The sequence below is a fragment of the Haemorhous mexicanus genome, chromosome 20 (genome assembly GCF_027477595.1).
Source record: "Haemorhous mexicanus isolate bHaeMex1 chromosome 20, bHaeMex1.pri, whole genome shotgun sequence".
In the NCBI taxonomy this organism is placed as follows: domain Eukaryota; kingdom Metazoa; phylum Chordata; class Aves; order Passeriformes; family Fringillidae; genus Haemorhous; species Haemorhous mexicanus.
The window spans coordinates 4,834,217-4,858,083 of NC_082360.1; the positions used below are offsets into that span (position 1 = coordinate 4,834,217).

At 54.7% G+C, this 23,867-nt stretch overlaps 1 protein-coding gene across 6 annotated transcripts in view; it reads right to left on the reverse strand.

Moving 5' to 3' along the window:
- Window positions 1-23,867, reverse strand: part of ITGB4 (integrin subunit beta 4) — a 29,027-nt gene that overhangs the window by 2,239 nt on the left and 2,921 nt on the right. For 2 of the 6 annotated variants that reach the window (XM_059864762.1, XM_059864763.1), the window contains exons 2-40: window positions 21,905-21,996; window positions 21,540-21,622; window positions 20,944-21,045; window positions 20,333-20,537; window positions 19,728-19,824; window positions 19,165-19,336; window positions 18,269-18,532; window positions 17,797-17,886; window positions 17,506-17,628; window positions 17,221-17,388; window positions 16,876-16,952; window positions 16,517-16,728; window positions 15,780-15,883; window positions 15,539-15,637; window positions 14,661-14,787; window positions 14,401-14,520; window positions 13,813-13,919; window positions 13,460-13,493; window positions 12,423-12,611; window positions 12,232-12,335; window positions 11,771-11,829; window positions 11,283-11,306; window positions 10,975-11,123; window positions 10,717-10,896; window positions 10,057-10,205; window positions 9,387-9,591; window positions 8,754-8,914; window positions 8,217-8,397; window positions 7,874-8,011; window positions 7,169-7,351; window positions 6,830-6,961; window positions 5,647-5,847; window positions 4,590-4,763; window positions 3,941-4,114; window positions 2,899-3,048; window positions 2,048-2,236; window positions 1,638-1,793; window positions 1,051-1,215; window positions 503-616 (exon numbers count right to left, since the gene is read on the reverse strand). In XM_059864762.1, the coding sequence (XP_059720745.1) occupies window positions 503-616; window positions 1,051-1,215; window positions 1,638-1,793; window positions 2,048-2,236; window positions 2,899-3,048; window positions 3,941-4,114; window positions 4,590-4,763; window positions 5,647-5,847; window positions 6,830-6,961; window positions 7,169-7,351; window positions 7,874-8,011; window positions 8,217-8,397; window positions 8,754-8,914; window positions 9,387-9,591; window positions 10,057-10,205; window positions 10,717-10,896; window positions 10,975-11,123; window positions 11,283-11,306; window positions 11,771-11,829; window positions 12,232-12,335; window positions 12,423-12,611; window positions 13,460-13,493; window positions 13,813-13,919; window positions 14,401-14,520; window positions 14,661-14,787; window positions 15,539-15,637; window positions 15,780-15,883; window positions 16,517-16,728; window positions 16,876-16,952; window positions 17,221-17,388; window positions 17,506-17,628; window positions 17,797-17,886; window positions 18,269-18,532; window positions 19,165-19,336; window positions 19,728-19,824; window positions 20,333-20,537; window positions 20,944-21,045; window positions 21,540-21,622; window positions 21,905-21,996 (5,453 nt within the window). Of the gene's footprint in view, window positions 1-502; window positions 617-1,050; window positions 1,216-1,589; window positions 1,794-2,047; window positions 2,237-2,898; window positions 3,049-3,940; window positions 4,115-4,589; window positions 4,764-5,646; window positions 5,848-6,829; window positions 6,962-7,168; window positions 7,352-7,873; window positions 8,012-8,216; window positions 8,398-8,753; window positions 8,915-9,386; window positions 9,592-10,056; window positions 10,206-10,716; window positions 10,897-10,974; window positions 11,124-11,282; window positions 11,307-11,770; window positions 11,830-12,231; window positions 12,336-12,422; window positions 12,612-13,459; window positions 13,494-13,812; window positions 13,920-14,400; window positions 14,521-14,660; window positions 14,788-15,538; window positions 15,638-15,779; window positions 15,884-16,516; window positions 16,729-16,875; window positions 16,953-17,220; window positions 17,389-17,505; window positions 17,629-17,796; window positions 17,887-18,268; window positions 18,533-19,164; window positions 19,337-19,727; window positions 19,825-20,332; window positions 20,538-20,943; window positions 21,046-21,539; window positions 21,623-21,904; window positions 21,997-23,867 lie in introns of those variants that run through there. The other 4 variants (XM_059864765.1, XM_059864764.1, XM_059864766.1 and 1 more) reach the window with 4 other exon arrangements.

Consider the following 23,867-nt stretch of genomic DNA (forward strand, 5'->3'; position numbering starts at 1 on the left):
AGTTTTCCATCACAGAAAGTGGCATTTAGGGACCTCTCCACACCAAGTGACCCAGTGCCTTGGCTATGTGTGCAAGGGGATGGATCTCCTGACAGCTCCCAAACTCTCCATGTTGCAGCATGAACCCACGAGCTCAAGTGGGATAAAATGGGACAACTACATTGATGTGAATTAAGATGTTTGTCCCACTGCTCTGTTTCTGTCTGATCTGAAGAGACGGAACTTGCAGGAAGAGCTATGATTTGGACCCTAGTGATAGTCCTGGAGGACTCTCAAATACAGCATTCCTTCCAGGACTGGGCAGCATGTGTGGAAATGGCTGCAGCTCTCCCTGGGGCAAAGCAGGGACACAGTGGAGGAAAAGAGATGACCCTCTTCAATCCCACCTGATGGACCCTCCTCCCCTGCCTTTGGCACTCGAGGTAAAAGCAGCCTCATACTTTTGGACAAGCAGAATTACCCTTTGTTTTCTGAGGGTTGCAATGCAACAATAAGCTCCTACCTGTGAAGTGGGGATCCAGAGAGGAATGGCTGATGCTGGTTTTGGTGGTGTATTCAGTAGGGAATTTGTAAACTTCTCTCATGTACTGCTGTCCTCCAAACTGGGAGAAAGCACCTGGGGAGAAGGAAAAGAAATAACAGTCAAGAAATAACAAAGAGCTTCCAGCTCCTCAACCCTGCACAGTGAGCACCAGCAAGCTCAGGAATCTTCCCTTGCTGATATCAGAGCCAGGTTCAGGAGGAACTGGAAGGACTGGGAAGGTCTCAGAATGGGCAGTAAGAAGCTGCCTCCAGGTTTTGTACAAACAGGCAGAAGTTTCACCTCAAGGGAAGTTTCACCTCAGTGTTTAAAGTGGCAGGTGTTCCCTCATTTAAAGCACCAGGACTGGAACAGTGCTCACCAGGCACAGCACTGCCCCCAAGGAAAACTGTCTCCATGTCTTTCATGGAGCATGGAATCACCACCAGAGCTGGAAAGCGACTGCAGGAGTTGTGTTCCCTACTCTGAGAGGTTTCTCTTTGCACTCCACAAAGACAAGGGTACTGTACCTCTGTCCTGAGATTCAATGGTGATGAGGCCTTCTCTCTCTGGCCCGAAGCCTTGGGTGGTGTTGGCTTGCACTTTGAACTTGTATGGGACATTCTCGCTCAGGTGGGGCACAGTCAGGGTAGTTTCCAGGTTGTCTCCTTCAACATAAATTGTCCTGGGTTCCCCTAATCCAGAGACACAGAGTGGTGAAGACAGACCAGAGTGATGGTCCCTCCAAACACACAATCCCTCAACTCTGCTGCCTCGGCTGTCCCTGAGCTTTACAACCCCCAGGCTGTAGGACTGCACCCACTTCTGCTAAGGGTTAAAACAACCCCATTTCACTGCAGTGGGGAGCCTCAACCAACCTCCACGGGCTTTTGGCTGAGGTCCTTCCTCTTCCCACCACATTTGTTAGCCCAGACCACAGAATGGCACAGTGTCAGGAGCCAGCAGCTCCCAGGCCTGGAATCAGCCTCATGCCCCCACTCTGTCTGCAAACAACTCTTTCACTGGTCCTGGCCAAAATGTAGCAGATTGCTGCCTTAGCTGGAGGTACCTGGTGCTCTACACAAGGGAGCTGTGCTGCCTCAGCCTGACACTGTACCTCCTCCATGCAGCATCTCACAGGTGATCCTGTAGCCCAGGATGGGCCCATTGGGCTCACGGGGCCTCTCCCAGCTGAGGTGCAGAGAATCCGGGCTGAGGGCAGTGAAAACCAGGGGTCCAGGGGCACAGGGGGTGCTCAGGGTGAAGGGGGTACCTGCAAGGGCACAGGGAGCATGTCAGAATCACAGCAAAGGGAGCCTAGGAGGGATCTGCACAGACCATTTATGGAATGAGCTGGAAGGGCTCAGCTTCCTGGACAACGAGTGTCAAGTGAATGTGTGGGGAAGAAGGTCCTGTTCCAAACGGAGAGGAAAGGTGAGGATGCGTCAAGAGGAGAGAAAACAGCCAGGCCAGCATGCAGACAGCAGCACAGCCATCAGTGCCACCCTCCTGTCCCCAGCAGCTCACCTGGCACAGGACTGAGCGGGCTCTGTGGGTCCACCTGGGACTCGATGGTGATGACTCCCTCCCTCTCAGGGCCCCAGCCCTCCTCGCTCTGTGCCTTCACCTTGAAGATGTAGGAGTGGTTGGGCAGCAGGTCCTCCACCACCACCGAGTTCTGGCTGGGGTTGGGGATGGTGATCCTGTGCACCTCTCCTGGGACACACAGGGAAGAGGATGTCAACACCACGTTGCAGGCACAAAGACAGGGCTGCAACTTTCACCTAAACTCTGTCTCAAACAAACTGCCTGGGAAAGCCATCCAGGGTCCCTCCCCAACCACCTGCATCACACCTTGCCACCAACAATGGGTAGTGCAGGATGAGATGTCTTTCCAAAAAAGGCTTGGGACAAACAACAGCTTCTTGAAAACTCTAGGAGTTTCAGACAAAAGAATTACATTTTCACTAATACTGCTCTGAGATTCATGTAAAAATAAGATATTTTCATTTCAATCCTTCTCCCAAGTCCCATGTGTGGAAAAAAAAAATTCATGCAAGATGTTTGGGCTGATGGAGAGAATCAGTCAAAAGGGGGGGTTTTTTTGGAGGAGAGATGATTCTACAAGCAACTCCAGGACTTGCTCTTCCTCTAGGAGAAACAGGGAATGAAAGCTGAGAGGTAGCTGCAACATTTCCTCACCAAAAAAAAAGGCTACACAAGAAGCAGATTTAGGACCCTGAATCCCAGAATGGTTGAGGCTGGAAGGCACCTCTGGAGATCATCTGGTCCAATCCCCCTGGCTCAGAGCAGAGCCATCCAGAGCCAGACTCTCCAGCACTCAGCACTCCCAGCCAGCCACAGTGGCTCTCACTGACCTCCACTGAGGAGCTGGTACTGCACGCTGTAGCCCTGCACCTCCTTCTCGCAGCGCGGCTCCTGCCAGCTCACCTTCAGGGACGTGGGGCCCAGGGCAGAGAACACCAGGCGGGTGGGGGTGTCAGGGATGCCCAGGGGCTTCCTGGAGTCTGAGGCAGAAAGGGAACATCAGGCTGGAGATTTTGGGGATGGAGGCAAAGGGGGCTGGGGGAGAGGAGGGGGTGGCACAGGCAGACATGGGATGGTCCTGATGGTTTGGGGAGGACGTGGTGAGATGTCATCTCTGCAAGCTGACCTGTCATGAGGGGGATTGGCTGGCTCTGCACAGCCACAGGGACATCCCATGTCCTCAGGGTGCCAAGCTTGACTGGGACAAGTTAATGTAAGCAATGTGCTCCTGTGGCAGAGAGCCCAGAGAAGGGGCCTGGTGCTGGCTGTGACCTTCCTCACCCCTAAGCACCTTGTCCAGTCTTCCAGAAGCTTCATAGACTTAATCAGGTGTAGGTCAATTAAGACTGGCCCTAATCTACAGCTAAATAAGCCCTCCAGACCCTGTTCATGTGGCCTGGGACCACATCTGAGTGCTCCTCAGCTCATCCCACTGGGCTCACGGAGAGCGCAGCATCCTCCCATGTGACACTCAGGGACTGAAGCCCCTCGCTGACAAGGAGCTTGCAGAGGGACATCTCATAAGGAACACATGCTCTCCCCAAGAGCTCTCCAAAGGCCTGTGGAGTAAGACTGAGAACAAGAAGCTTGTTAGGAATGAAGACAATGGGGACAATGGGGTGATCAGAGCACGGTGGCGCAGTGGTGGTGAATGTTAATCTGTCCAGGTGGGCTGAAACCTGCAATTCACCTGCAAATGGAAAGGTGATGTGATGGAGGTGCAAGCTGGGTCAGAAGGAAGATCAGCACAGCACAGAGCAAGCCATGGAGAGGAGGTTTGGGGTGGGCAGTGGATGGCAGCAGCTCATGGATGGACGGTGGCTGGGCTGTTATGGGATGTGTGGCTGGGAGGAAGCACTGGACAAGCTGTACCTATGAACTTGCACATCCCTGTGGACCCATCAGTCATGATTATAGAGTCCCGACAGCCAATGCTGGGGTAGTAACCCTTCACCTTTGCCCTGCTCCTGAAACCCACGTCCTGGGGCCGGAGGAGTGTCCTCCCAGCATCTTCATGGATGGGAGGGAGGAGTGTCCCTGGGTAATCTACAGAAGTGGTGCAAGAAGAAAGAGAAAAACATCATTGGAGATTTCAGAGCAGGTTCAGCCCAGGCTCCTGCACAGGTGACTTTTTAAGGCTCAGGTTTGAAAAATCTTTAAGCCACCTTCTGTCAGCACCAGCTGATTGACACATGTGGAGCTGAAAGGCAACCACACTGCTGGACAGAGTGAGGAGAAGAGACACGTGTTCTCCCTGGAGTGTGAAGGATAAGGATGGAGCTCCCTTCCCTGAGCACCCTGCCTGTGAGGGGCGGGACCCCTTTCCAAACAGGTCTGGAAGCAGAGAGGCCTTAGCAAAGCACCAAGACACCAGTGGTGGGGACATGACCTTCTAGACCTGTGGTTCAAGGCCACCTTAGCTGTGAGCACAGTCCTCACCCCATGAGGACTTTAGGGTGCAGGTCCAAAGACAGCCACGGGGATGGAAGGGAAGAGCAGGTCCCATCCCTGTGCTACTCACCATGCCCCATCAGCATTGTGGAGTAGTCTCTTGTCAGCGAGGAGCTGCCCATCACCCTGTGCTCCTGGTGCATGTGGGAACTCAGCTGGTGGTAACTGGTGTTGGCTGTCCTGGTCAGGGTGCCACTGCCACTGCCGGGGAAGGAGAAGTCCACCCGGCCATTCATCAAGTGCTCTGTGGAAGAGGGCACACTGTGAGGAACAGGGGTGTGGACAAAGGTGCTGCTCCACTTTCCATGGGAAGGAAGCAGGAGGCATCATGGTTCCCCCCTGGCCTTGGCTGAATCCCAGCTTCAGCCACTCCGGAAGGTGATTCTGGAATGCTACATCTAGAACAAGCCACAACACCCAACACAAGACGCAGAAACAAAGAGAAAAACAAAGACTTCTCCCTACATGAGACACATCCACGGTGCCCAAGGTAAGTCCAGACCTCGGCCTTGCTGGAGCACTGCCTTGTGGTTCTCACCACATTCTCTCACATCTCCCCTTAGACACAAGCAGTGGTTTATCATTTCGGATTTTAAAAGAAGGTGGAAGAAGGAAAGTGGCTCTTTATGGAGGAGGTTTCTCTAGATCTCATTCTGGATCCCATCTCAGCTGGATCTGAAAAGCAAACTCCACTCTGTTGTTCTGGTCCTTGACAAACAAATCCCCATCCCCTCCCAGCAGGCCAGGAGAGATCAGCCACCTACAAGAGAGCGATTTCTGTTTAACAGTCCAGCAGACCTGCCCCAGAAGCTCAGGGAACTTAATTACTGTGAAGAGCTGCCCTTGGAGGTGGCACTTAGCAGGTATCATCTGAGTTTGCTCCTGCCTTGAAGGTCCAGCCTTTGGTAGAAGCAACTTGCTAGCAGGCTCTCAAGTCCGTGCCGAGATGGGGGTTACCTTGACATGCGTGTGAGCGGACACACCAGGACAAGGTTTTGAAGCAGATCACACCAACACGAGGGTGGGCACACAAGGGGAGGCAGGGGGCACAGAGCCCCTCCTCGGGTCCCTCGGCTCAAAGCAGGACGAGACAGGACACTCAGTGCTGTAACAGAGCCGTCCTTCACCTGCTTGGGGCTGGGGCGTCCCGCTCCTCCTCACAGTGCCAGTAGCCACAGCGCTGTCCTCCTCGTGGAGGAGCCCCTCGGTGTCCAAGGAGAGGCAGCTGCTGCCAGAGAGGCGGGGAATGGTTTCTGGTGGGAGCCTCCAGGTGATGCGGCGAAGGTCCAGGTCTTCTCCCAGCAATGGCACAAATTTCCACCTGGAGCCTTTTGGGACAATGCAAGCACCGGTGTTGGCACGGTCTGCAGGGGTCAGGGTGGGCCACCCACCACCTCTGTGCTGCTTGCTGGGGAGAGGAAGGGACAAGCACCAGTGGGGACGATGCCTGTTCACAGCCCGTGTTCCAAGTGTGAGCTGAGGAGTTCAGGTGGTGCAGCCATCTGGTAGGTGGAGAGTGGTGGGAGCGTGACATGCAGGGGGCTCCTCAACCCCCGGACTGTTTTCCAACCCTGTGTCCCTCATGACAAAAGGTGAGAGGCAAAGTCCCACCACACGCCTGTCCCTGCATGAAGAGTCTGCAACAATTGTCCTCTGCTCAGGGGAGGTTTCATCACTCCTTGATGTGCACTCAGGGTGGTCGGACTCCTCGTGTTCCCATCACTCTTGGGTCTGAAAAGACCAGGGACTCACTCTTGGGTCCCAGGCCCTGGAGAACCCTCCAGAGAAGATCCTACAGACACACCTCATCATTTCACTTATGGCTCATGTCCCAGCACAAGACCAGGGAGTCAGCCTCATTCAGAAAGTGAAGGGATGGAGCAAGAGAGGCCAGTGCCCTCCCAGCACTGCTGTGTTCCCTCCTTTTGTCTTGGCCAAGGCCCTTAACATCCAGGGGACTCAGAGGTTTTGCCCTTGCTGGTGCTTGTGTGCTGATGTTTCATGGTCCAGCCAAATGTCAACATAAAGGGAAGATGATCAGGGAGGGCCATGAAAACCTCCTCTCCCACTCCACACTGAGATTTCTCTTTGCCCCATGGCTACAACAAGGAGGCACTGGCCTTATTTACACTGTGACCAGCCAAGTGTTCCCATGGATGCAGCTACTGAGCTTTGCAAAGGCTGATTTCCACCATCTCCACAACGTGGATCTTCTGAGAGATGGAAAGGAGCAGTGAAGCTCATTGCTAAAAGCTGCTTTTAAAGAAAATGAATGTTAGAAATGACCTTTTCAAGTTCAGAGACACAAACCTGAATCATCAGAGACACTGGGCCTCTTGCTGCCAGCTGGAGAGCAGAGCACGTCTGTGCTGTACATCAGGTAGCTGTCATAGTCCTCACCTCCCTCTGCATCAATGATGGGCACATCAGGGATGATGGGGACTGCAGGAGAGGTGGAAAGTGACACTAGACAAGCAGCAGAAAACAACACAAGCGCAAAAACCCGTACAATGCTCAGGCTGGCTCTCAGCATTCCCAGGATGGCTGGAGCAGCAGAGCAAACAGGAGGTGGGGAAGCAGCTGGGGTGATGAGGAGCTCTCCCCAGCACTGCTCCTGTCCCTCTGCCCTCTGCCCAGGCTGGCACTCACTGGACATGGGGCGCTTGGGCTGCGTGGCGAGGTTGATGGTGGCTTCTCTCTCGGGCCCCCAGCCCGCACCGTTCCTGGCCCTCACCATGTAGCGGTAGGGCTGCGACTCACGCAGGTTCTCGATCAGCACCACGCGCTTCTTGGGGTCTTCAACGAGCACCTTCTTCAGGGGCCCAACGGGCACTGCAAGGCACGAGCATGCCTGTCACCCACCAGGCACAGAGGACCCCACAACACCCCACATTTTAGTGTCAGGATACAGCCTGGCTCTGGGAAAAAGTGCAGCAGCTCTTTGGGCTGCTCACAACAAGCAGCATCACCTCAGGGTAATTCCCAAACCCGATGCTGAAGTCAAACAACAGGAGAAGTCTTCTGTTGCTGTTGTGTCACAAATAACTCCTTCCTGGCACCCCACCCCTTTATCTAGACCTATGAACTAAGTTTTTGGGATGAAAAACAACATAAAACACTATGGAAGTGAATGGGAACAGAGATTTTTGGCATTTGCAGAGTTAAATCCTGACTGGTGGTTTCTCTGTGCTCTTTCCATCAAGAAGTGACCCATCCAAACCCCAGTTCTCAAAAGAAACATTCCTGGAGCTGTTCTGGCTCTGCTGCTGCTGTTTGGGACCAGCCCAGCCTGCAGGAAGTGTCCTCCAGCCCCTCAGCCTAGCTGGACTGTCCCATCCAAAAACGAGCTCTTACCGTTGTCCTCGTTGACAAGGCCATAGCTGACTTCGTAGGCTGTGATCACCCCGTTGGTCTCTGCAGGCTCACCCCAGCTCAGCTGGGTCACGGTGGAAGACACGATGTTGAAAGCCAAGCGCCCGGGCTCGCTGGGCACTGGGAAGGCAAAAGCAAAGGGTGCCCATCACGGTGAGTCAGGAACCCAGAGCTCCCCAGATCACAGCTGGGCTGCAGTGGGAAACACTCAGTGCTTGACCCCGAGAGCACCAGAAGCTCAGGGCTGGAGCCCTACCCCCGGTGCTGGGTGCAGAGGGACAAACCTGCTCACACGTGGAGGGCAGGAACGTGTGGGGTCACTCACCCTCCTCCAGCGTGCGGCAGCGGACAACGTCTGAGTAAGTCCCTTCTCCCACGGCGTTATAGGCACAGACTTGCATCTCGTAGTCGGAGAAGGGGTAAAGGTTGGTCAGCTCTGCTGATGGGGTTTTGACGTCAATGAGATGGGCTTCTGACTCAGGGTCTCCCTGCATCCAGTATTTCACCTGGCAGAGCAAGTGCAAGCCATGATTCTTTCAGAACCTCACATGATGGGTGAGAAATTCCTTGTCTCTTACTAAATCAGCACTGGGAATGGTGGTGTGCCATTCCTCTGAAATGAGAGGCCAGGACGGTCTGGGCATTTCATGATAAGTGATGGAACTGGAGATGAACCCCTCAGGAATCTTTCTTGCATATCCCTCATCCACCAGCAATGGTCCCTCAAGGATGGAGGGGACCAGAAGGGGTGAACTTCCTCCCTCTTTTGGGTGTGTACTTGGACCCCTTTGGTACAAATGTCTGTGTGAAACACCTGCAGGAGGGGACCCACACTCTTCTCTGGGATCCACTCACCCCTTACCTTGTACCCCAGGGGTTTTCCTGGTGGAGGAAACCAGTTGAAGCTGATTTCCCTGGAGCTGAGGGCATGGGCATCAGGATTAAGTGGTGCACTCAGGCGGCCCTTGGGGGACTGCGGGACCTGGGCCAGGCCAGTCATCGAGGGGACACCATCCACCAGCTCTGCAGACAAGAAAGTTTACTTCAGCGCCAGTCCTCCCCCCTGGATGAAAAAGAATGAAGCGTGCCTCTCTCAGCACTGCCCTGCCATGCTGTGATAAATACATTATTTATGTTATTGACCCACGATGACAGTTTTGCTTGTCCAGCCACAGGAACCACCACACATCATTCATGGCAAATCCTACCTCTTCCTTATCTTTATGGCTTTTCATTCAATTTCCCAAGGAAAAGGAATTAAGAATCCATTCTATTTCCTTTACCGAGGGAGACAATCCATCTTCTTCCCCCCAGTGACTATTCCCACTCGTGCCTCTAGAGGGGGACCCAAATCTACCAGCTGGAGCTGGAGGAGCCTCGCTGCGGCTTTTTGGGCGAGGATGGAACTCTGTGCACCGCATCGGGGTGGGCTGGTCTGGGGAGGAGGTCCCACAGCCCCCGCAGCCGCTGCCACTGCCCGGCTGCCAGCCCCTACCTGGGTCAGCAATGGTCACCGTGGTCTGGGGGTAGCGACCAATCTTGGCGCCGTACTTGGGGTGGAGGAGGTCGACAGCAAATTGCTTGAGCTGGCAGTTGTTGAGGAGGGTGTCTATCTCTGTCAGCTCCAGCAAGGGCACCTGCACCTCCTTTCGGGTCTCCCCAGGCTGGAAGACCATCTCACCCTCCGTGAAGATGTAGTCCTGGAGGAGAAGGAACAGGTGTGTTCAGGGTGAGGCTGGATGGGGCTCTGAGCAACCTGGTCTTGTGGAAGGTGCCCCTGCCCATGGCAGGGGGTGGAATGAGATGGTCTGTAAGGTTCCTTCCAACCCAAACTGTTCAATGATTACAGCCTGCAATATCGATGAGGAGAATCCCAAAGAGCTTCCCCTCACCCCCAGTCAATCCTCATTTGCCTCCCAGTGCCCACATCTCCAGGGGCAGCTGGTATCCTCTGCCTCAGGCACAGGCATCCTCTCAGGTCCTCCCTCCCCGAGGGAGCAAGGGATGGAGAAGAAAGTTTACCCTTGTGCTGGCCTCAAGCCTTGGGTCCCCTCTGTCCCAGCCACAGGCTGATAACTCCTCTTCTGCTCCCCCAGGGCTGGCGTTTTCCCAGCCCTCCATTCCCCCTCCCTCCTGCCTGCCAAGGCCAGAAGCTCCACGCTTACCCTGCCATTCTTGGCGGTGAGATCCCGGGTCCTGTAGGTGACCTGGGATTTCCCGTTGTCTATGATCTCCCTGAGGACAGGGATCTTGGCCAGCTTGTCAAAGCGGCTGTGGGAATAGGCTGGCTGCAGGAAGGTGATGAGGCTGCTGGCTGGAAAGGGCAGGAGAGAAGGAATATGTAGAGCAAACACACAAAGAATCACATCCCAAGCAGGTGTCCTCCCTGAACAGAGTTCCAGTCACCCACGGGTGTCAACTGTGCATAAAGTATCATTGGAGACTTCCCCACTTCCCATTTGTGCTCCCTGCTCTTAACAGCCAGGTGGGAAGCAGAGGGAAAGTGCTGGGGATGTTAGCACAACAACATCAAAGAGGTTCTGCTTCACACCAGCACTCAGTGAACTGGAGCAGCAGAGGAATGTAATCAGCCCTTAACCTGTCATGGAATTGGCATCTAAACTTGTGATGGTCAAATGCTTCTCTCAGCAGGGAAGATCACCCTCCTTTGGATGCATTAAAGGATGCTCCAGTTTAGACCCAGGTGATTTCAGGAAGGAGTCACCAAGCAAGTCTCTGCTGTGTGACCTGGGGGTGCTCAGATAATTGCAGACTGTGCCTTACAGACCACATCAGTCTGGACCCAAGACACCTCACACACTCACCTTGCTCTTTGATGATGGTGATGTTGACAATCCTGCGCCCAATCTTTGCAATGCCGTTGGGGACCTCGATGGCCTCCACCTGCAGCTGCTTCTCATCATCATCATCGTCCCTGATGAAGAGTGGGACACGGACGTCCACCAGCTCCACAGCCTCTTGGAACTCCACCATTCCCTGAGCATCTGGGGGAAAAGACAAGGGTGAGAGGTGGGAAATAACCCCTGTAACCAGTCAGGAGCCAGCTGGGCTCTGCTCCCTACCTTGGTCCGAGGTCACCGTGTAATAACCTGGTGCAACCTTCAGGTCATTGAAGGCCTCGTGAGAAACGTGTTTTTCCACAGCTTTGATGATGTCTGGCTTGGCTGAGTAAGGGGCAGTGAGCACTGTGTCCACAATGGTGTGATCCTGCCTGGGAGGGGGGAGGGAAGGGCAGGTGAGAGCTGAGACCAGGCAAGCTCATCTCACACAGCAGCTGGGGGACCAGTGAGTGTGTGGGGCACTCAGTCACCCTACACATGTCTGTGCAAAGAGGGAGAAGCTGCACCAGTGAGCTGCAAATTCCTCTTACCTTTTCCCAGAATTAGGCTGTAACCTGGGGAAATAAAAAAACCAAACCCAAATCAGAGTGACTAACATCTTTGGAGAGATGAAGTGCTGTGTGACTCACAGCCCTGTGCAGGTTTGAGCTGCAGCACTGCCCTGCGGATGCCAACCCATCCCACAGAGCCCCAGCACATGTTCCCTCCTGCCCAGCTGCTCTCTCCTGCCCTGGGTTTCCCAACGCAGCAAGGAATATGCCCACAGGGGAGACCACAACTGGATCAGGCTGTGGGGGAGGAGATACCACTCCCTGCTCAGCACTGGCATCCCCAAATTCCTCCCAGCCTGCACCAGGCACTCCTAAGTTTGCACCAGGCTGAAACTTCTGAAGCCAGTGGGAATTCTCCCATTGAGCACCATGCGACCAGGACTTGTTCCTGCTGCTCCAGAGCCAAATTCAGCTGAGATCTCCTGGAGGAACCCTGTTCTGCAGGAGTCTCTCCCCCACTAACTCACCTGAACTTGGTCTGCTGGACCTTGTGGCAGCCAGGAATGTGCTTGAAAACCTCGTTCAGCTGCAAGGAGCAAGAGGGACAAGAGTCAGTGTATCCCTCACTGAACAGGATGTGCTCAGCAAGCAGATGCTGCTGCCACCATACACAGGAGCCCTCTGACCATCCCAGGCCCTCCTCCCTCAACCTTCCACAACAAGTTTCATCCGAGGACATGGCAAGAGGCTGCAAATTGAAGCCAAACAGGAGCTTCAGATCACATGCCCCAAAGCAAACGCAGAATCTCCTTGAGATGTTTTGCCAATTCTTACAACCGTGACCTTAAAAATTGTGCTTTCTCACAAAAGAAGAAAAACTGCTCCTTCCTTTGCATAGCTGTGGCTTCCCAGGGAAGGGACACTGCCCAACCCCCTGTGTGGCTGTTCCCAAGGGCACCCTGAGCCCCCCTCGTGCCCAGGCTCCTACGTTCTCCTCCACTTCCTTGCGCAGCTGCTCGAACTCCCGGGTATCGGGTTTCATCAGGTTCTGCGTGAAAAGCCGGGCCAGCCTCAGGGACAGTCCGTAGGGAACTGGAAAGAGAAATTCCCAAATCCAACTTCGTCCTTCTCGGTCAGAGACATGACCCACGCAGAAGCTGGAAGCATGCGGACACTCACCGAGCTCCTTGGGGTTGGTGGCAGTGGGGGAGGTGACGCCCTGCCTGTGGACGTTGTTGTGGATCCTCCAGCGGACCGTGTCCCGGCCCTTGAGGGAGCCGCTGCGCACCAGGGGCGTGTCCAGGTGGTCGGAGGACATGAGGCTGTGCCGGAGCATGTAGTGGTCCTCCTTGAAGCCAACTGTGCGACCTGCAGATTCAGGGGCAGGTCAGAGCCTGGGCACACTGGGACCATGCCACAGATCCTGTTCTGGGGTATGCTGAGGGTTTCCACCACACTAAGGGTGTTGGGATGCCAACAGGGGAGTGGGATGGAGAAGAAAGAGGTGCTCAGGGATGGGGAGAACACATCTCACCAGCTGAGCGTTACAAGGTCAGGGAGAGCCAGCAGTGGGACTCCCAGCAGGGCATCCCAGGTGTTGGCTTTTTAGCTTTGATAGAGATGGGGTAACTGAGAGGCGTTAGAAAATGTTTTATTCTCTTATCAGTCTCAATGAAGGGTGAGACATAAGAGATGTAAAACTCAACACCATTCTATCAGAAGCTAATTTCTTAGTTATAATACTTTATAAATGTTTTTCAGCCTATTAACTTTTACTATACAATATTGCTATAACTTCTAACACCAATCACTTATGTTTTTATTCCACGTAATCTTACTCCAATGCATCTTTCAGAGTTCTAATTTCTAAAATATTTAGTCTTTTTATAAAGCCATATTTTGAAACTTATTTCTAGTTCAATCTCTCTCAACAATGTCATCTCTATTCCATAGCCTTCCTAACTCAACACACCTTATCTCAGTATTTGCATACAGATATATTTTGAAAATCCTTTACAAATCCATTTCTCACACCAGGGTGTGGGGCAGGGTGTGGACCAGCAGCTCCAGGACTCCTTGGCTCAGCCTCTCTGCTAGAAGCCTTCTCCCTGATCCACCTCTCCAGCTCAGAGGGGAGGGATGCTCACCCCAGCACACCCCCAACCCAGGAAGGCAGTGCAGCCCAGAGCCCTTCCCCCAGGAGCAAGGGCTGGTACCTCGTGCGCAGCAGGGAAGCAGGGCCAAGCAAGCCTAGAAAACAAACAGCCAGAGACACAATCACTTTGTGGCCAAGGACAAAACCCCTCCAAGTCTCCATCAGGGAGGGTCCACACCAACAGGGATGTGTGGGCAGTGGGTGGAGGGGGCTCTCAAGCTGATGTTAGCTAGATGAGGGAAATCTGGCTCAAATTTCGCCAGCAGCTCATGTTGGCAACAGCAGAGAGTTGGACACCACAGGGACATCCCCTGCAAATCTGGCCATACTGAAGCCTGGGTGAATTCTGGAAATTTGTCATGGTTTTGGCCATATCTAGTTCTCTCAGCTGGGGAAGCCAGCTGAGACACTCACCTTGCAGCAGGCACAGAACTTCCAGCAGAGCAGCAGCAGCAGCCCCAGGAGCAGGATGAGGAAGATGAGCAGTGGGATGAGCCAGAGGAAGCTCCCAGGCGGGCACTCTGCAAGGGACAGCAGCAATGTCACCTCCAGGCATCAGCCCTGTCTGGGGTGTGCAGGGAGGGAGGGAGGAGGGAGGGGAAAGGCTGGACCACAGCTCTCTGAGGGATGGAGCAGCCCAGTTAACCTTGGCAATGCCTCACAATGAGAAATGCTGTTCAGGGAGGGCTATCACACCTCTGTCACACCCAGCCATACCAAAGGGCTGCAGCACCCTGCAGCAATCCCTGCCCATGGCAGCAGGGGAAGGGCTCTGATCTCTAAAGGTCTCTCTGAGGGTGCCACATTCCACCCCTTGCATGGGACAGACAGTGTCACCCACCTATGTCACACAGCAAGGTGGGCAGGGAGGTGCTGCCTGCAGCTGACCCTGCCCAGGGGCACAGCAAGGGGAGAAAGCAGGGACTGGGGGCACTGTGGAGTTGGTCACTCTGATCCAGATCCCAGGCTGGACATCCCCTGCTCTCCCAGGGCCCTGCTCACCTTTATTCTTCTGCACACGGACGGTGGTGTTGGGGAGGACACTGGGGTCTCCCTCCAGCGTGTAGTGGTAGGTGCAGTCATCATCCTCATCCTGGAAGGAGCAGTACTCACCAGCCTCCTCTGTGGGGAGAGGGGACAGGGGTGTGAAGTCACCAGGGCCAGGAAAGCCTTGGGGAGCAGCCCTGCATGCACACCCACACAGAGCAGGGCACACAGGACACACCACACGTGGCTGTGCCCAGCTCTGCTTCTCACATTACCTTTCTTCAGCTCCTCCACCATCTGGATCTGGAGGTGGCAGGAACTGCAGTTCCCTTTCAGGTTGCCTGTCCCCCAGGTCTGGCAGCGGACACAGTCCCGGATGCTCTCACACACAGCCTGGAAGCCCTGGGCAGAGAGGGGTGGGATGGTCAGGGACACCCCCAGGAGTGGGGGAGGACACAGCCTCTGAAAGGCAGAGCTGGAGAGGCAGCTCCTTATCCCAGAGCCAGGGCAAGGTCCAGGTCAAAAAGAGAAATCACTGGCAACAAGCAACTAATGAAGGATTTATAAGCCCAGTTGGCTCCAAAATCTCTTATACCAACAGCTTTCATTTGGGCAGCAATTAGATCTTCTCCAAGGGTTTCAGGGGCCTTTCCAAAACGTGATCAAGCCAGCTTTCTCCATCTCTACTGTGGGATCAGCCCATGTTTGTCAATGGGGAAATCGAATGTGTTCAAGGCCAGGTTGGGTGGGGCCCTGAGCTACCTGATCTACTGGAAGGTGTCCCCGCCCACAGCAGGAGAGTGGGACTGAGATAAGCATGAAGGTCCCTTCCAATCCAAACCAGTCTGTGACTCTATGAAATGAGTTTTTTCCCAGTCTTGAGGCAAATCAGAAGAAGCCACAAGCTGAGCCTCAAACCAGGACGCAGATAAACACAGACAGACTCTCAACAGTTGCTGCTGGTGAACAGCAGGGCAAAGAAAGCCTGTGGCTACAAAGCAGCTCCCACGCCAGACCTTTCTGGCCACAGGACAGGTGAGACAAACCCTTACTCAAGATTTTGCTCCTAACTGAGATGTGCCTTCACCTCTGCTTTGCCTTTCTTCCCTGGAAGCTCTGCATGGAAAAAAATGATGAACCCAGAGGGACTCACCAGGGAGTAGCTGATTTCACAGGTGGAGCTGGTGTACAGCGAAGCCATGTCACAGATGCATCTGCCACATTCACACCTCCCGTGGTTATTGCAGATGCCCTGGGAGAGAAGAGGTGACAGCCTGAGAGTGGCACTGGGAGTCAGCAAGGCCCCTCAGTGCCCCAGAGATTCCAGCACAGGGGCAGCTCGCAGCAGCCCTGCCGGGAGCAGCGGTGCCCGGCGAGGGCGGGGCAGGACCTACCCCCCGGCTGTCGATGCAGGTGTCGTTGCTGGTGGGACATTCACAGCCCGGGCCCTCCCAGCCGCTCTCGCACACGCAGGCGCCCCTGGAGCAGCGGCCACGATCTGCGGTGAGAGCAGGGATTTCCTGGGCTCCAGGGCTGGGCCATTCCCCCAGCCCTGTCCGGGGCTGCCCCGCTTTCTTTGGGGTGCACAGGGGCTGCTAAGGGGCTCCACAGCATCCTGCCTGCACTTCTGCAAGCACAGAGTCCATGCAGCCCATCACTGGTGTCACTGTGATATTTTCTGAAAAATCCCTTTGCCAGGATTTCTTCTCCTGGAAAGCTGAGAAGCTTCAGCTTCTCCCTCTTTTGCTGCTTTGGAATGCTATTTGGAGATTGTTTACCCAGTATGTGAATTGTTTTAATTTAATGACCAATTATGGTCCAGCTGTGTCAAGGCTCTGAGAAGTCACAAGTTTTTATTATTCATTCTTGTTAAGCCTTATGACGTATCCTTTCTCTTTCTTTTGTATAGTTTTAGGATAGCATTCTTTAATATAATATCATAAAATAATAAATCGGCCTTCTGAGAACGTGGAGTCAGATTCCTCATATCTCACCTCGTCCTGGGGACCCTCACAAACACCACAACTGGTCACTCAACCCCCCGTGCCAGTGCCACCAGTCCGGGACACCCTGTCTGTGCCCCCAGGCCCAGCACACCCATCCCGGCCGGGGGCTCTGGGGGGGCTCTCACCGTTGCAGAGGAAGCCGGAGGTGCGCGGGCACTGCAAGACGTCGAACTCGCAGAAGGCGCCGTCGAAGCGCAGGCTCTGCCCCTCAGGGTAGCACTGGCACTTGCCGCACAGGCACTCGCCCCGGCCCGAGCACGGCTCCGCGTCCCCGGGCCGGACGCAGCCTTCGTTGGTGGGGGAGGACGCCGGGGAGCAGTCGCACGTGTCCCCTCGCCTGGGGACAGAGATGGTGCTGAGAGAGGCAGGAGCAGAGAGCAGCAGGGACCTGGGCAGGGTGCCCGTGGCACGGACGTGTGTCACTGCGGGTCCGCGGACACCGCAGGGTGCCTGGCAGGGGTGTGGCTCTGGACGCAGTCCTTACCAGCCCGGGTGGCAGATGCACTGTCCGCACACAAAGTTCCCGTGGAAACTACACTTGGGCGAGTCCAACTCTTGTTGCTGGAAGTGAAGAGAGAAGAGGCATTGCTGAATGGGCCCATCTGTCCCCAAGACCATTTCAGGAATCAGAAAGGCAGATGCAAGGGCAAAGTTTTGCCCTGAAGAGCAAGCTCTACCATAGGACATCACCCCGAGGTGGGGACAGGCAGTGATGGAGATCTTGGCCAGGCTGAGCATCACTGAGGGGTCGAGCAGGACCCGCATGCATCAGCCAACACATTCCCACCCCGGTCTGGCAGGAGGGGGACCCCTCTCTGTATGACCCCACCTGTTCACAGGGACATATGTCGCAGACGACAGCAGTTGACACTGTGAGGCTGTCGCTCAGGGACGTGGGTTTCACGTGGATGATTCCGTGCCGGTCCTTCTCGGGGAGGCTGCAGACATGCTGCCCACCAACATACTCCAGAGCCTTCACGTGAACGTGGAACTTGCTCTGAAGGAAGGGACATGCTGCAGGGATGAGCCAGCTCTGCTGGACCACATCCCAGCTGGACACAGAGAGCTCATCCCCTCACACGTGCTTTCCCTCCACTGCCATCCGAGGACTTACCACTTTTCCACGGGTGATGTGGAAGGAGCCAGATTCTGTCTTTTCAAATTCCGGGGAGGTGAACTCTGTCTTCAGGGCTCTGGGGGTGAAGTCAGCCCGGATGTCCATCTTGGAGCGGATGCGCTGGGTGCCAGAGCATAAACACAACGTTGATTTTCAGCAGTACTAGTGACCACCCTGTGGCCTGCTCCTGAGGGGTCACATCCTGCCCTCTGCCTGCTCTCCTGTCCAGGATGTGCCCCTCCCCGCCCTCCCTGTGAGCCAGGGTGAAGCTCCAGAGAGCATCATTACCTCAAAGGCTGTGCGGAGCAACTCCACGATGTTGGAAGAGTCTTCCTGGAGCACCCCAATCTCAGAGATGGGGAAATACTTGTGCAGCTTCTGCAGAGAGACAGGAGCTCAGGAGCCAAGGCCTTGAGAACTCTCCTCTATCACAGGAATGGGCTCTGCTTTGAGACCTCCAAATGTCCCTTCCAACCTGAATAATTCTCCAGCTCTGTGCCTCCACTGCTTTACAAGAAGCAGAAACCAAGACAGGGAGACCTCTAGGAACCCGGATTCCTGTGCCCAGTAATACACCCTGAGACCTCCCACTACCTAGAGCAGCCACCCAACACCGTGTGCCACCCTCCCAAATACTGAGGTGTTGGTTTAACACTTGGGGACAAGCAATGAGAGAACACTATCTCCTCAGAGCTGAGCTGAGGCAGAGGTCCTGGAGGAAAGGCAATCCCTCGTGTCATCACTGCTGTGCTCTCCTCACCTCATAGTAGCTGTAGGAGTGGTTGGTGACAGCGAAGATGGGGATGATGTTGTGCTGGCCCAAGAGGCGCACGAGGGTGGGCACTGAAGGGTAGTCCTGCCTGGTGTCATACATGTAGGTGCCATGGCTGTCCAGGTGACACTGCTCGTCGTTCCTCGCCAGGATCCCTGCCAGGACGTTGGTACCATCAGCTTCATAGTGAAAGGCAGACTCGGTGGAGAACACGAGCAGGTGAGTGCTGTCCTTTCTCCAGCCAATCTTATCCTGCAGCCAGGGAGGGGGAGAAGGAACCTTTGTCTCTGTGCTTCCCAAACCCCCACACAGCACTTGCAGCCCTTGGCAATCCAGCACTGACAGGAGCTGGAATACCCAAGGGACAAGGCACCACCTGCACCTGGCAGCAATCACAACCAGCCACGTGTCCCCAGGAATCCCAGCACCCACCCACACCCCCAAAGCACAGGGTGTCTCCCCCCCAGCAGCTCAGTGCCAGGCACATGTGTGTACAGGGGGCAAGCCCACGCCTCCCTGGACGTGTCTGGAGCTGTGCTCATCCCTCAGCCAAGCAGCCAAGCCCAAGTGGGCTCTTTTCCAGGGAGCAGAGTTTCATCACCGCAGGCGTGGAGGGGGTCAGAGCAAAGAGCACACACAGGATGCCCAGCAAGCAGCTCCTTGCTGGGCATCAAATATCAGGACACGTATTCTAAGGCTTAGGGAAAATTGGGAATGCAAAACAGCTTGGCACTGGGAGTGTGTGGCTGGGAGGGAGAGAGCCAACTGTAGCTGACCCAAGGTTCCCTGGCTGCCCTGTCACTTGCCCGGGGCACAGCTCTTCCGCTCATCAGTGGGCATCAGGAAGAGCCACTCCTTCAAAACACAGCCCTGGCCACCCTCACCTTGCAAACAGCTGTCTGCAGGATGGCATCAAAGCCGCCCTCAGGGGCATCCAGGTTGCCAGAGATGCGCTCCTTGCGGAGCTCCTGGCTGAAGTGGTTGATGTTGCTGGTCAGGCGGATGACATTCTTGAAGGAGAATGGGGAGTCAGCATTGTGCCAGGGCTCACGCAGCCTAGGACAGATGGAACCAGGGGTCTCATGTGGGCCAGGAGCCAAGGGATGCCGGGGTGCAAGGAGAGGAAAAGTGGGGAAGAGTCCCTCAAGGGAAGTCATGGAGCTGAGCAGCTCAGCCACCGGTACTGAGAGGGAGAAGAGATGAGAGCAGAGATAGAGGAGAAGACAGGATGAGCAGTAGACAGGCAGAGCAGGGAAGCAGTGAAAGCAGAGGTTGATACTGCTGTCATTGTCACAGTGCTACAGCAAGCCCTGAGGGATGGGGAGACCAGGGAGGACACCAGCAGTGAAGAGATGGATGGAGGCTCTTGCACTGAAAGCCACAGAGAAACAGAAGGCACTTTCCACTCCCTCTACTTCCACCTCAGGGATCCACAGGGCTCACTCACTTTTCAGGTCTCATGTCTGTCTGAGGGGATGAGACTTTGTCCACAAACTTGCCAAATCCAATGGTGTAATTGGAAGTCAGGGCTTGCAGGAAGTCCGCTGGGAGGAGAGGAAAGGAAGGGGGACACACATAAATAAAGAGATGCCTGTGAGCTCCCTCCTCTGGGGAAAGAAGTCCTTTTGTGGTCATCTTCTGAGCTGGTGGGTTTTTAGATAAGATTCCCAAACTATCATCTTTTAGGATCTTTGGGCTTTTATAGGGCAGAAACCTACACCCCCCTTTGGAGCTCCAACACTGGAGCTCCTGCAATAGCACCCAGCAGGTTCAGGATGCCAGAGCCCCTGCACAGACCAGCTCTGAGGGGCACCAGCTGGGCTGGAAAGGGAGAGCATGTGAGGATCCCTGCAGGACCAGGGAGACATCCCCACACAGGGCTGCACAGAGATAATGAAAAGCTCTAATTAAAACAGACACCTCTCAGCCTCATTGCCAGCTGCATCCCTCTCACTGGTGCTGGCAGAGGACTCGCAGCCATAGGCAGGAACGAGCTGCCTGCCTTCATCAGCACAGCAACAGGCTCCCCTCTTCTCCCAGCTCTGCCCTCACCTAGGTTATGGCCCATGCTTTTAAGGTTGTCCAGATCATCAGACATGGAGTAGGAGAAGTCCATGAGGATGTAGAGATCCACAGGGCTCTCCTTGGGCTGGAAGACATCCATGTTGAAGCTCATCTCCTCGCCAGCCCGCAGCCGCATGTACATGGCCTGGGGGGACACCTGGGTCCTCTGCAGGGACAGGTTGATACTGGAATTCTGTGAAGGAGAGTGACATGAAGGGGATGGACTCCATCTCCAGCGTGGTGCAACGAGGAAGAGGCAAGGAGCAGGGAGATGTGTGGGAAGTACAAAGGCAGGGATGAGCATGTCCCCCTCCCTCATGTACTGTCCAACAGTGTCCCCCACAGCCACTCGTGTCCTGCCAGGCACCTCCTCCAGAGGGATGTGAGCATTCTGCTTGCACCTGCTTTGTCTGCAAAGGCACCCCAGCCTGGACCAGGGCCAGCAGCCCACAGGTCCACCAGCTAGCCAAGGCATTGCTTTTGAGTAGACCCTACATAAATAGCAATCTGGGCTTTATATTCTGCCAGCTGAGGAGCCTAGAGAAGGCTGAAGGACCCCTCAGGAGAGGCTGAGCACGGGCTGTGTCCCCAGCACGCACCTTCAGTGTCCTCATCTCTCCCTGGGTGTACACGATGCTGGCCTCGCCGCAGCCGGCGCGCAGCAGGTTCTCCCGCAGGTCACAGCGCAGCTCCTCGAAGCTCTGCCAGGGAGCAAGAGCAGCATCAGAGCCACAGAAAGCACCAGATCCACTGGGAAAGGGGAAAATACACAGGGCAGGAAGCAGTATCCTGTGCCTAGAGCATTATGAGCCTTTTGAGAGCAGGAGATGGGCAGAGAGATGGGTTCTGTGAGAGATGTTCTCACACAGAACCGCCAGCTGAAATGTGACCACCAGTGAGTTACTGGGTTGTGTGGGATAAATCTCTTCCTCCATCCCTTGCACACAGTTTCTGGTGCACTCCCATATTCTGACAAACCCCTGTATTTCTGCAATTCTGCCCTGGACTCCCCTCCCTCCCTCCCTCCCCATGTTCCACACCAAAAGGAAATCCACATTGCAGCCTTTCCCATCCAGAAGAGAAGCTGGATCCAGAAGCTGCCCCTGCTCTTGTGTCCCTGACCCCCTGAGGGTGGTGGGACCCCTCCATCAGCAGGGTGGCAAGAGGAGCCTCAGGCTGCCCTGCAGGGTCTCACCTCATCGGTGCAGAAGGAGCAGTCCTTATCCACCCGGATGCACTCGGTGCAGCTCCTTGCCCGGGACAGCACACAGCGGTTGTCTGCCAGGGAAGATCAGGACATCAGGGATGGGGAAAACAAAGGGAGCTGTGGGAGAAAGGCTGATCCCATGGAAAAATGGAGGTTTTGCCTGGTTAGGGGAAACTGGCTGCAAAACAGCAGCGGGGTAGCATGGGAGGGTCCCCAAAACTGGGGAGATGGAAAACAGCAGGAAAAGCCCACAGCAGGTGTTCTTCACATGAAGACTGGTGTTTCTGGAGGCAGGACAGGTACACACAGTCCCCAAGGGAAGTGGCAGACAGGGCTACCACGGCTCCACTCACTTTTGCTCCATTGGCAGACACCAGTGGCACAGAGCAGGGACAGGAGGAGCAGCCTGACACACGCCTGTGGCAGCACATTCATCCTCTTCCTCCTGAAATAAAGGGATTGCTGCATTGCAGAGAGCCAAGAGGTGGAAATGGATCTGGATGTGACCAAGGCAGCTCCCACAGAGCCCCTTCCCAGCCCCGCCAGGGTGGGACAGCCCTCACATCCCAGGCTGGAAACAATTGCTGAGCTCTGCAAGGCAGGGCACAAAAGCAAAGCCAGGGATGGTTTGTGCTCTGCTCAGGCATCTGCAAAAGGCTCAAAATTCCCAGCAATGCCACCCCTGTGCCTGGAGTTGGGGTGCACAGCTTGACATCAGGGGTTGCTGCAGGCAGCTGGACCACAGGAGGCTCCTGGACAGAGCCCAGCACCATCCCCACATGTGAGCACTGACCAGGCTGAGACATTGCTTTTCCTGGCAGGTTAGGGAAGCAAAAAAAAAAAAAAAAAAAAAAAACCAACCAACCAACCAACAAAAACAAAAACAATAAAACCCCAACAAAAAACAAAAAGAAAAAAAACCAAAACAAAGTGACTGTCCACATCTCTCCCCAAAATAACACTGACCCCTCCCTTCAGCTATTTCCTATCACACTAAGAGTTTCCAGGATGGTCAAGCCAACAATAAAGAGAGGGTGAGGTCTTGGGAAATGCCAGGCTTGGAGCTTTGGAGTCGTTGAATGAATTTGTGGTTTTGAGAGCCTGGCAGATCTCCTTTGTCCTGTCCAGGGTAGGAGGACCCCTTGATGGACACAGAAGTCAAATCCTAAACAGAGCGAACCATTCTCCCTGCACCACACGTGACTGAGAAAACTTGGTGCCATCCAGAAGTCAGCATTTGGATGTGGTAAACAGAAGGCACAAAGCTGGAACTCGAGTTCTTCAGCTACTGTGCCAGAGGCTCATCCTCACACCCAGCAAGGCAAGTGAGACCAGTCAAGGAAAAAACAACAGTGTAAAGATATCATTAAAGCATCTCCTTCTTGGTAGATGCAATTGTGAAACATGAAATGTGAATGAATTGTCTTATAGCTTCTTGCTATGTCAGCCCTGACTCTAAAATGAAAAGAATGTGAAAACCACTTAAAACAGGGAAAGGAAACAGGAAAAGTTGTTGCGTGCAGTAACGATGTCCAAGTTCCCGGAGGGACATCCAGCACACAGAGCAGTCACATGGAGACTCAGCCACTCGCAGCCTGGCCTGGGCTGCAGGGAAACCTCTGGAAAAACCCAGCCTGGTCTCAGCAGCACCAGATCACACTTGGCCTCTGCAGCCAGGGGAATGCAGCAGCAATTGTTGTGACACAGGGCTCAACCAAGCACAGGACATCGCTCCTGGTGGCTGCACTTGGCTCCATGTGAGAGCCACTGGGTACACAGCAGCAACTGGCAGGACAGTGGTGTCTCGTTCATCCTGTCAGCTGTGCCCAGAGGGATTTACCACAGCCATTAATGCCCAGTGGCTAAAAGTGCAACACTGGAGCCTCAGAGCAGCATCTCTGCAGGGAAACTCCGGGAAGCTTCACTGTTCCTCAGGACCTGCAGCCAATGTGCTGTTTTGCCAATGAGCTGCTTTTCTTATGGTTAAAGGTACCAGTTGAGCAAGGGAACTCCTCTGCTTCCCTCCCTGCCACACTGACAGCCAGGCCATGTCACCAGTCAGGCCCTTTGCAGGTTTGGCTTTGGGTGGTCCCTGTCCCCCTAAGTCCAATTGCAGCGCTGGCTCTGAGGCCAGCATTGCTCACCCAGGACATGCCTGTGACCTCCTTCAGGAGCAGTCCTCACACCAGCACTCGCTGGCAAATATTGTGTCCCTTGCTACCAACACAGGCGGATTTTGAAGCCAGGAAAATCCTTTTATCCCTTGCCCTGCTCCGACCCAGGACAGTGCTACAGAGATGTGGGGAGGTGGCAGGT